The sequence below is a fragment of the Pelophylax lessonae genome (assembly GCF_965119305.1).
Source record: "Pelophylax lessonae genome assembly, chromosome: 1".
NCBI lineage: Eukaryota > Metazoa > Chordata > Amphibia > Anura > Ranidae > Pelophylax > Pelophylax lessonae.
In genome coordinates this window covers 239,887,396-239,899,728 of record NC_138768.1, presented here as the reverse complement: position 1 = coordinate 239,899,728, position 12,333 = coordinate 239,887,396, and the positions used below count along the sequence as shown (strand labels likewise).

General features: G+C 39.7%; 1 protein-coding gene across 1 annotated transcript in view; it reads right to left on the bottom strand.

Moving 5' to 3' along the window:
• Positions 1-12,333, bottom strand: part of TMEM132B (transmembrane protein 132B) — an 826,908-nt gene that overhangs the window by 243,543 nt on the left and 571,032 nt on the right. Inside the window, exon 4 of the mRNA XM_082244082.1 lies at positions 7,745-7,931. Within this exon, the coding sequence (XP_082100208.1) occupies positions 7,745-7,931 (187 nt within the window). The remainder of the gene's footprint in view (positions 1-7,744; positions 7,932-12,333) is intronic.

Genomic DNA, 12,333 nt, shown 5'->3' with positions numbered 1-12,333 from the left:
TGTCTGTGTTGTGGTATATCTGGACGATATACTTATATATTCACGGACCCTGTCTGAACACATAAGACATGTAAGACTTGTATTACCGAGATTGCTTGCACATAATCTTTATGTGAAGCTGAAGAAATGCTTGTTCCATAAAGATGAGGTACTCTTTCTAGGCTACATCATATCCAAAACAGGAATCGAGATGGACATGAGTAAAATATCCTGCATTCAGGATTGGCCTACACCAACTACACGCAAGGCGCTACAGCGATTCCTGGGATTTTCAAATTTCTACAGGAAGTTCATAAAAAACTTTTCTGCTATTGTGAGACCCCTCACACTGCTCACTAGCATAAAAATACCATTTAAATGGTCAGAAGAAGCAAATAAGGCTTTCCACTTGTTAAAGACAAGGTTTACTTCCGCTCCCATATTACGCCATCCAGACCCATCCCTCCAATACATTCTGGAGGTAGATGCGTCAAACATGGCAGTAGGAGCAATACTCTCCCAACGACCTAACCACACTTCACCACTTCATCCAGTCGCTTTTTTTTCTAAATCCCTGAGCAGTCCCGAGATAAATTACCCCGTGGGTGAAAAGGAACTGCTTGCTATAAAATTGGCTCTGGAGAATTGGCGACATTTACTCGAAGGCATCCAACTACCAATAATTATATACACGGACCATAAAAACCTCCAATATCTTCATACTAGCAAAACTCTCTCTCATCGACAGGTACGATGGTCACTATTCTTTCTAAGGTTTAACTTCCTAGTGACCTACACACCTGCAGATAAGAACAAAAAGGCGGATGCACTATCACGACTAACTGAAGAAAACTACTTTGAAATCCCTTCCGTTCCTATAATACCTCACAAACGCATTATTGGAGTTGTCCGTTCCTTAAAGGAAGAGGTTCTGCATGGTATAAGTTTGGATTCACCCCCACCACAACTAAATACTGATGCAGAAGGCTTCCTCTACTACAACGACAAACTTTACATACCACCTACCCTACGCACCAAGATCTTGGAATTATCGCATGATGTGCCTATGGCAGGACATATGGGTATGACAAAGACTTTCAATTTGATTTCTCGACAATTCTGGTGGCCTGACATGAAAACATCTATACAAAAAAAAAATCGTCTCTTCATGCAATGTCTGTGCCAGGTCCAAAATTGACACTACGAGACCATCCGGTCTACTATGCAGTCTACCAATACCCCAAACTCCATGGGAGGTTTTGTCATTGGACTTCATCGTAGAATTGCCTCCTTCCAAAGGATTTAATACCATCTTGGTGTCAGTGGACCATCTGACAAAGATGGCATATTTCATTGCTATTCGCAGACTACCTTCGTCCAAACAAACGGCAGAACTCCTGATGAAACATGTCTTCAGATTACATGGTATCCCAAAAACTCTTCTGTCTGACCGTGGATCCCAATTTATTTCTAAATTCTGGCAAGAACTATGTCACATACTACGGATTGAGCGGAAGCTCACTTCTCCTTACCATCCGCAGACCAACGGACAGACTGAAAGAGTCAACCAATGCATCGAGCAGTATTTACGTTGTTACACTTCTTACCAACAGGATGATTGGTTGGATCTTCTCCCCCTGGCAGAATTTGCCTACAACAACGCAACTCACAGTACAACCAAGCAGAGTCCGTTCTACTTGAACTATGGGTTCCATCCCTCTATTCTCCCTCCACGCATCCTTCCTTCAAATAACCCAGTAGCCTCAGACTATCTTACCCAAATAAAGGATTCTCTGGGTTTACTAAATACTACCATTGCACACGCTCACAGTCAACAAAAGAAGTACTATGATCTTTGTAGAAGACCTTCTCCACAGTATACTATCGGGGACCTCGTTTGGCTCTCAACAAAAAACTTGAGACTGAAGATCCCTAGCAAAAAGCTTGGACCTCTGTTCTTGGGACCTTTCCCAATCAAGAAACTTATTGGAAAAGCTGCAGTGCAGCTTACATTGCCAATGGACCTAAAAATCCATCCCATTTTCCATGTGTCGCTACTAAAACCCCATGTTCCGGACCAAGGAATAAGGCCTAATATTCCACCTCCCCCTCCTGTACAAGTTGAAGGTGGAGAAGAATACGAGATAAAAGAGATTCTGGATTCTCGTATCTACAGAAGAAGACTTCAGTACTTGGTTAGATGGAAGAACTATGGGCCCCAAGACGACACCTGGCTAAACACCTCTGACATACATGCCCCTAGATTAATCCGCAATTTTCATGCGAGATACCCAGACAAACCAGCTCCAGAGGCCTTCAGGAGCAGGCCTTAAGGGGGGGGTATTGTAATGTTCAGGTACCTTTGGTACCCTAAATTACACTTTCCACAAGTGTATGCGCCCCACCATTTACTTTTGGAAAAGGTGCGCATACACCTTTAAGACTGGAGCTGTCATCACCCAGCGCCGGACTAGATGGCTATTTAAAGCGCCGGTTCTCACTCACATGTGTTCGTTCAAACACCCTTACCTGGATGCTAACCTTGCTTGAAGCTTCCATGCTTGCAAGCTTACCTCGCTGACGGAACCTCGCCGCGCTGATCCCTGTATCCCGCTACTGGATCATCCGCCTCTCCTGAACCACCCTTCGGCTGTATCGCTAATAGTGCTAAGTACCCCGCAGGGGAATTCTCTATAAACTTATACTAAGCTTACACTATCTAGCTCTGCATAGTAAAGACTGTTTATCACATCTGCATAACTAGATTGCTAGCTCTTGAGACTACTGCTACTTTTCTGCACTGGGTTGATCTCTTTTGTATGTCCACCTGCTATTCTGTCATCTGCTACCATACAACATTGCTAAACCTTCCTGCATCCATCTGCTACTGTCTCACCTTCAAGTGTCTATCACCTACCACCTCCACTCAACCTATCCCTCAAACTTCATCATTGTGTTACCACATACATAGAGTCATTCTAGGAACCAGCTTGCTAATTGTGTGTATTTACTGGCTGAAATAAGACCTTCCACACATGATGAGTCATTTAGGTTGGGAATGGTATCTCAGCATATCTCTTACATGACTACTGACGTGGAACTATTTCTGCAGCTGAAAATCCACACCATATAAGAAACGCAGGAGCGTTACAACCCCCTGTCAGAAAGTTTTCTAATACAAACAATATTTTTTTTTCTGGTTCTGGACATGCTACAGAGCTGAAACTTCACCTGTACACTTTTTAGACCCCCCAGATCTGAAATCCAAAGTAAAAATCAAAAAATCTCTTTTTTTTTTTTTTCAATAATTGGCTTTTTTATCAAAAATGACAATTTTTAAGAACTTTTTTTGTGTGATTTTGTGTCTGGGGGGTCTAAAACGTGTACCTGTGAAATCTCTTTTTTTTTTTAATTTTTTCAATAATTGGCTTTTTTATCAAAAATGACAATTTTTAAGAACTTTTTTTTGTGTGATTAATAGTTAATGGGGCATGACCCAGAACCCTAGGCACTTTTTAGGGGCATTTATTGGGTTTTAGGGCTTCAAAATGGTGTTTTTTTATTACCGAAGTTCGGGTCCCATTGATTTCAATGGGGTTCTGAAATCCAAACCGAACTTTTGGAAAATTCGGGTGTTCTGGTCGAACCGAACTTTTCAAAAGTTCGATCATCCTTAATCTAATGCTGTACATCATGGGTGCTCAACGTGTGGCCCTTCAGGTGTTGCAGAACTACACGTCCTAGCATTGCAAGCCACTCACAGTTACAAGCATGACTCCCAAGGGCTGAGGCATAATGGGACTTGTAGTTCCACAACAGCTGGAAGGCCACAGATTGAGTACCCGTGCTGTACATGGATCCGCTGAAGTGCACAGGGCTGGCTCGAGACATTGTGCTGCCCGGGTCCAAGAATGAAATGCTGCCCCCCCCCCATAAAAAAATCACGCCCATCAAAGGGCATGAGCAGAACAGCAGAAGAAGGCGGGCAGGGCACGAGGCCAGCCGCATTTACTCCTCCAGTTCAACCCAATAGAAATGCAAGCTGCACCTGATCATTGGCTGCTGGCGGAGCTGTTGGGAAAGGGATCTTTGCCCTCTGTCTCCCGTGGGTACCCCACCCTGGCAGTACACACACCTGAGCTCTTCATGTGTGCTCGGGTGTTAGCCAGCCGATGTTATACTGTGTATGTGCACCCTCGTGCCTGGCAACTATGTGTATGTGTCTGAGGCCAGCGGGGTTGTCACACACAAAACTGCTGGAAAAAAAATCTTGGGCGTCAGTTTGCTGCCCCTCTCAAAGTGCTGCCTGGGTCCAATGGACCCAGCGGGACCCATGGTAGGGCCAGCCCTGTAAGTGCAGGTTTATATTATTGACTGAATATGCTGCAACTAACAAAATACTCCAGTCTCCAATTATGCTCAGTTGTGGGTGTCTGTTCTATATGTCTATGAACTGTTCAACAACACATCTTACCTTCCAGAAGTATGAAACAGTATAAACATACAGGTTATGATGAGAAGAGACTAACATAAATTACAAAGGATTCCAAATGAATGAGTGCATAACACAATAAAGCCTTCTTAGAACATTCACATATCCCAAAACAAAAGGATTATTTCCCATTTTGGGACAGTGAACAGAACAGAACAACCAGAGAAGCCAGATACACAAAAAAAACTGCTTGTATATGGTACAAATATACACTTATTTATCTATTTTAGGCTTTTTCTCATCATCAGTGCATTGTATGGAAACCATGGATTCTACAAAGTAGGACTTGTGGCCCAACAAGACAATAAAACCGTACAGAATATGGTAGGAAGGGACTAAAGGAATCTGAATCAAAAACCCCTTCAACAGAATCAGTGTATTACACAATAAAGCCTTCTAAACACCTTATTTATGCTGTGCTGCCAGATACTGTATATGCACACAGCAAAAAGGCTTAATTTAATAGAAAATAGTAGTTAAGGTATTGACAACTAAAGAGCTAGCAATCAATCAGTTGTTGTGGCCAGATATTATACCCTAAAAGGAAATGTGGGTATATAAATCTGTATACAAAGGCAGAGCACATAAGAAAATGTACCCCAGAACCTCATTTCAAAGAACTAAAGCTACCTTTGTTAAAGTAGTTGTAAACCTAACCAGTTCAATGTTTAATAAGCTTTAACAGCTGGTGATAGTGATATAAAGGTCCCTGTTTGGGCAAATACCTTCAGAAAGTATAAAATGAGATTAGGTGCTGATGCACATTGCCCCAGGAATACACTGCTTTTACAAAAAAAAAAAACCCTTTACAACAATTGCAGCCAGAAAAAGCTGAGGAAATATGCCCTGTGGAAATACACAAGCCGCCAGTTTTCAGTGAATTTCATGTAAACTCAAGGACTGGCTGTGAAAAAAGAAATTGCAGCAAGAAAATATGCCCTGGGAAAGTACACCTACAGCTGGTTATCAGTGAAGTACACAAAAATGAAAATACATTGCGGTCAGAAAAAAATATGAAATATACCCTTTGAAAAAGACACATATATCTTGTTATGACTGTGCATGTGGGGAGGCTGTAAATGAGCTACAGGACACACACCAGCCACATAAAGATGTAAAATGCCTTATCATCGACACCCCTAAATTCCCTAGCATACACAGCTTTTTGTTACCTAAAGAACATTCATTGAATGCTTTATATCTACTTTATGAAACCAGTGGTCTACGTTAAATTGTCCAAATGCATTTTATCAGAAGTACTCCCTATCCCTTTTCCTATCACAATTAAATACATTGACAATATTTATGCTTGTAAATCTGTCTTTTTCTATTGAGGGACTGGTACATAGCAAAACCCTGATTATTGGCCATTCTAAGCCATCTGACCTAGGTTCTGAGGCCAGAGAATATATTATTGGTAGGCATTTGCTATGGTAGTGAACGATCACATTAGTTTGTCACGTCCATGGATTGCAAATGGGTTGGGTTCATTTCAGCCCCAACCTAAACTCAAAAATCATTCCTATTGGGTATTAAAAATATTAAGAGGATATAGAAAACATGTTTTCAGAGATACAGGACGCAGAAAAGGGTGCTCCCATAGGAGCTGGGATTTTTAAGGTGCCAATACCTGGAGAATAATTTAAAAATTAAACATGTTTTATTAAATTAATTGAAAAATTCTCTTGAAACACAACATACACAAACATAAATGTTAAAAATCAATCCTTCATGGTATACTGGAGATGTTGGACAAAGTCCAAAATTGGTGCAACTTCTAGGGTGACAGTCCCAACATGTATCGCCGACCACTTTGACTTCTTCAGGAGATATTGTATTATCACACCTATGTCAATGAGTAAAATAAACCAAAATCAGTACATCAGTACACAGCAACATTCAAGCTTAATAGGGTAGTGCAGATGAATACAAGACTACAGAGAATACAAGTCTTGTATTCATCTGCACTATCATATTACCCAGTATATGTGCTCTTTTGTTAAGACCACAGTGGGAACTCATCCCCCTCTTAGCTATGGTGGGCATGTGACTGGATTAGTGGAGCAGACTCCTGAATAAAGAAGCTGACATTTGGGGAATGACTGATTCACTTAAAGTATAATTTACTCCTCAGTAAGACATATATTATTTTTTAGATTATTTTCCCCCAATAAAAATTCCTTTAAACATCAGACCTAACATATTTCTACATGCATCAGAGAGCCTTTTTCCTGGCTATATAATGACACTATATCCAAACCACCTATAGGCTTTGTCAAAAGTTCTGAATATTAATAAATGAAAAATATTTTTCCTGGCAACATTTATTGGATTTATTGTTTGACAAATAGACCCTGATTTTTTCCTCCTGCCGCCAGCAAATGAAAGCCTAGCCGCATTACCCATCTGTTGAGTTCTGTCTGAAGTAGCCTGATTGGTGTTTAGCTGATCCTACCCCACACAGCAAGTGGGAATCTGAATGATTAGTCTGTGTCCTAACGCACAGTGGTAAGAAACCCATTATCAATCTTGAATTCAGTTTACTTTTGTATTGTTATATATATTATACATGTTTTATATATATGTATATATATATACAGTATATATATATGTATGTATATATATATATATATATATATATATATATATATATTATGTTGTTAAAGATCTGTCTGGCATACTCATATGCTCTGAAGTTCTATTTATTTAGAAAGATTGAATTAAGCTTAAATGTTGCAGTACTGATTTTGGTTTAATTTACTCATTGACATAGATGTGTTATTAGTTTACAATATCCCCTGAAGAAACCGAAGTGGTCGGCGAAACATGTTGGGATTGTCACCCTAGAAGTAGCACCAATTTTGGACTTTGTCCACCATTCTCCAGTACACCATGACGGAGTGATTTTTAACATTTGTGTTTATATACTGTATGTTGTGTTTCAAGGGAAATTTTTAATCAATTGAATAAAACATATTTCATTTTTAGATTATTCTCCAGTTATTGGTACCTAAAAAATCCCAGCTCCTACGGGCGCACCCTTTTCTGTGTCCTTTAATTAAATGAACATGTTTTAACAGTCACTGGGAAAGAGCTGCTATCAATTATTGAATAACAATTGCTCACCTTATCTTAAAATTAACACACATTATGTACATCTATCATTAATTCCATATAGTTTGTTTAGTCACTATAATGTTCAATACTATGAGAAAAAAGGATGAAAACAGAGCACAAGCCAGAAACAGAAAATTAACAAAACATAGACTATACCATTGCTATAGGAACAATCCCTGTAAATGCTGCCTGGCTGACAAAGATTTCGGAAATCACAAGTTCACTGACAGAGTCTTCCTCTGGGTATTCCACCTGCCATGTAATCTGCTGGGCTCCAGCCAAGCCACTGCCGATGTCCATTTCAAAGTCCATCTGCAGAATTTCATAAAGCGAGTCGTTGGCTCTGAAAGAAATTGAGAAAATGTCACTGCTTGAACACAGCTCTCACAAGCATAAATAACAGCCTAACCTCATGGTAATGAATTAGCATGGATGTTCTATCTTTACTGCAGTGATCAAAGCATAAATCATCTAATCAATTCTGCAATAGCTCTAATTTATCACAGGTGACTCATGTGCCTTTTTTCTATACCTGTCTGAAAGAAGCAATCTTTCTAATTAGTGTGCTTGCCACACTTTCCTATTAGGAGTCAAGCTACACATTCTCAGAAGGCCTTGAGACATCAGCACCTTTTCCAGTGTAATTGTTACTAGAAAGTCTTGTCTGATTTGTTTGGGAAGTCTTCTTTTCTTGTCTTTCAAGTACAGTTTGGATCTGTCGCTTGCCACTTGTCACTCCAAAAGTTGGACAGCATGCAGTGCTGCTACATCAGTTATTAAATGGCTAGGAGCATTTATAATGTACAACTGCAGCAGTTTCTAGAATTTATGTCGATTTTTCTGTAACTTCCATGGGCCTTAATGTTTACGGAAGCCACAGTGACATGGGATCACAACATTAACTGCAATTACTGTATATCATCACACATACATTTAAGCAACCTTCCAATGACCATCATTTTTTGCAGGGTTCATAGGATTACTCTCACTTTTCCATGATTCTCTTTGTAAATAGTTAATTAAACACTGAGAGAATGTTGTATAATTACTCCACTGCTATTCGGGTGATATGACATTTACTCTACATTCATGGATAGTCTTATAGGAGATAGAATGCAAGCTTCTCTTTTTGAAACCTATTCAGTAATGGACTGTAAGCTCCTGAGCACACAACTATACTAGAGGACTGTAACCTCTAATAAAAGCATCCGTTCCTGACAAACTGTTAAGACATATTCTAAATAGACACACAGAAGTCAACCTTCATCTGTGGCTAAAACATAGACTGCACAAAAATGGCCATTTGTCACTTCCACTCTAGTGTCAACAGTAAAAATGCCTTAAGCACACAAGCACACATTTTTTTCTTTTCACCGTATGTTTGTAAAAATAATCATTATGGCAAATCAATGGCACTAGGAGATACCACAGTGACCATTATTTAACTGCAAAAAACAGGATGCAAAATGTGGTAGCCCACAGTGGCCAGCTAGGAATTATATTTGATTTTAAATTATGATTGGCTGCTTTTTGCAAACGACTTTTAGAAATACAGTATTTCTCCTCAGAGATACATTTTAGGTTCATACCAAATTCTTGGGATTTACTGGGTTCACGAATCACTGATTTTTTCAACCAAAAATTGCAGGTATGACACCAGAAGTAAACAGGAACTTATATTGAAGTGCAGCCTTTGGTCCTGGTCAGCAGAGTCACAAGAGCCAAAAATTTGAATAGGGTGATGAGATTAGGGTTCGGTTTTTAGCGACTCAAGGTTCAGGGTTCAGTTTGGGACTGGGTTTAAAGAAAACCCAAACCATGCGCAGTTTGTAAAACCTAAGGAGGCAAAGCAACCTGGTACCTATGATGTACTTCCTAGCTTTTGAACTTGATGGATTAAATGGTCCTATTATGGACGCTTACTTATGTGCCAGCCCCCTCAAATGAAATTGCTAGATTCCAAGCAGCTATTTGTTAGCTAGGTTCAAGGTGAGTTTGTCAAACATTACTAAAGTTAAGGTGTCAAATTTGAAACTCACTGAAGTCAAAAGGAGCTGAATGTTAAAAACATTAATGACCATTTAGTAGGCTAATAGGTAAGAGATTGTCAAACAAATTACATGGAAAGATAGGCACTGCCATTTCAATTGGCGGGGAGCAGCAACTTTTCAAACTTTGAAGCAACATGAACAGTGAGCCCCTACAAGTGTAGGATTAGCAACACAATTCCTCTGTTGTTTCACCTGAAGCACGCACTGCACAGTATGATAGATCATGCACTGAGGGCAAAGCAGTAAAATAAAGGAGAACTTTCGGCTGTCTCAGACCCTACAGGATCCTTTGCTCACTGCCTCCATCCCTAAAGGAGAGCTAGTAGGAGGCAGAGGAATACAGAGAGAAGGGTTAGGTTAGTTGGTTCAGGGTCATCTTCTGCAGGCAAACTGTGCTTATCTCAACATCATCAGAGTTCAGGGCCATGAAGTAGGGTAATCATTTTTGGGTGACCATCCTTTTGGCACCTGATAAAAGGAGAAAATAGTAGATCTAATGGTAATCCCAGAGGGGGTAAAAATTTGCCACTTAGAGGAGGTGCTGAGGAAGAACCTCTTGATATTTCTTAATAGTGGCAGAATCAACTCTCATGCCCAATGTGCCTCTGATCCTCAAATCTTTAGATCCCTCAAGTTAGTGATGTGCATAGGAAATTTTGGAGATGGGAGGCTTTGCGGACATGCAAATTGAAAACTAGGATCCAAAGGGGTTACATTTCAGATAGGATATGAGTCATGTTAGTCTGTATTTAAAATTATTTTTTCACATCCCTTAAATGGTAATACTTTGTTGTGCAATTTTGTAAGTTATTTATGCAATTTTCAATTTTCTTCTTTCTATTTTTCATTTTTCCTATGGTGACGTGTTTGCTACAAGATCCTAGGGGTTAATGGTTTTAAATGTTACCATGTGTTTTGCATTTTTTGATGAGTGTTAACCTGTCCACCATAGAGTGGGAGGATATTTAGGTGATGTTTACTATGTAATGATGTTGTGATTAAGGTCGTTTAGGCTGAAACCCACAATTTGTTACAAATGTTTGGACAAAATGCTTCAGCGATGCTTATAAAACTTTTTCAACCACAGCAGACAGGACCAGCTGCAAGCAGCACTCAAAGGCAGCATCACAAACATATGACTGCAGACTACTTAGGGTCAAGGGCGGATGTGGACACCTTTTAAAAACGAGGACCCCACTATTTGTGTCCAGACCGGACCAGGTGCTGGGGCTTCCAGCTTTCCCTGCTGTCAGTATGCTGCCCGAGAAGATCTTCAATGCAGCAGGTGGTTTTGTTACAGAGAGCAAAATTAAATTAACATATAGTAACAATTATCAACTGATTTACTGTTCTGTATACAATAAATCCTACTAATAATCAGTATACAGTAACTTTGCATGTTATCACTATAGCTCACACTGCCTTAAAAATAAGTCCAAAGGTTTTCAATGTAGTCTGCCCTCTAACACAGTTGTCCATCTTTCCATCTTTCTTCCATGCTTTTTGTAGTAATGGTTTATAATTGTTATAATGATTTAGAATGATCACGTGCAATTAAGCTTCATGTTTTCTCCCATTAACAGATAATTTAAATTTTGCAAGGGGCTTTCTTGCTCTGCAAAAGTGATTCAGGTTACACAATGGCTAAAATAGTTGTGAGATGTAGTTAAATTTTACTTGAGATTGTGCTATCAGTTGTATGTTTTCAGAGCTTTATGACAGGTACACTTTAAGCGTCCTAGACCTGAAAACTCTTAAACATCCTATTTCCTTACACCATAAGCAAGCTAATATGTATTCCTTTGTGACCCACTGCTTGCTGCCCATAACTCTCTGCAAATAGCTTATAACATTCACAGTGCTGTGGAAATAGAGCTTTGGGAATATCACATGGTCTGTGAGCAAACTGAAGTGAAGCTGTTAATGAAGTCCCTGAAATCTCTAAACATGTTCCCCTAAAGGACATTAAAAAGAGCCTTTTCCATAAAACAAACACATGTAAAATAGACTAGGAGAATTCTGTTTATTTATTCACTGTTTATGGGGAGTCTAAGACTGAACTATTGATGTAGTGCTCGCAGTGATATTGCACAAACATCCTAATATGCTTACTTTTCAGTTTAATTATGAAAGGAGACCTCTCAGAATAAAACTATGGGAGTTACCATTGCTGAATTCTGTATCATGGTGCAAGCTTCAGTTTTGTCATATACATCCTGGCTTTACTAAATCATGCACCACTAACTTGAACCAGCGTAACAATCACAAATATATAAATATTTAAATAGTTACTCTGGTATTGGGAGAAAACTTATCAAAGCATACGTTTACCTTTTTAGAGCATGTTACATTTAAAATTAAGGTGTAACATGCCTGCCTCCCTGCACCCCCGATCCCCCTCCCTGTGACAGCGGGTGGGGGTTCTTCTTCCCGCACCCACAGTCACATTTTGAAAATAGTGCAGCTGTGTAGGGCTACCTCCACAAGACCACGGCAGCAATCTGTGAATGAGAGAACTACAAGTACCATCCCAAATTGCGGCTGACGGCTTGTAGTTCTCGATGGACTGTGTTGGCGCTGATGAGCATTGTCGTAGTTCATTCCCAGGCCCTGCAGCATGTAAACAGTTAGGCCATATCTGAGGTACAGGCTGAAAGCTACAGGGCTCATCTGAAGGATTCTGACATTGCACCC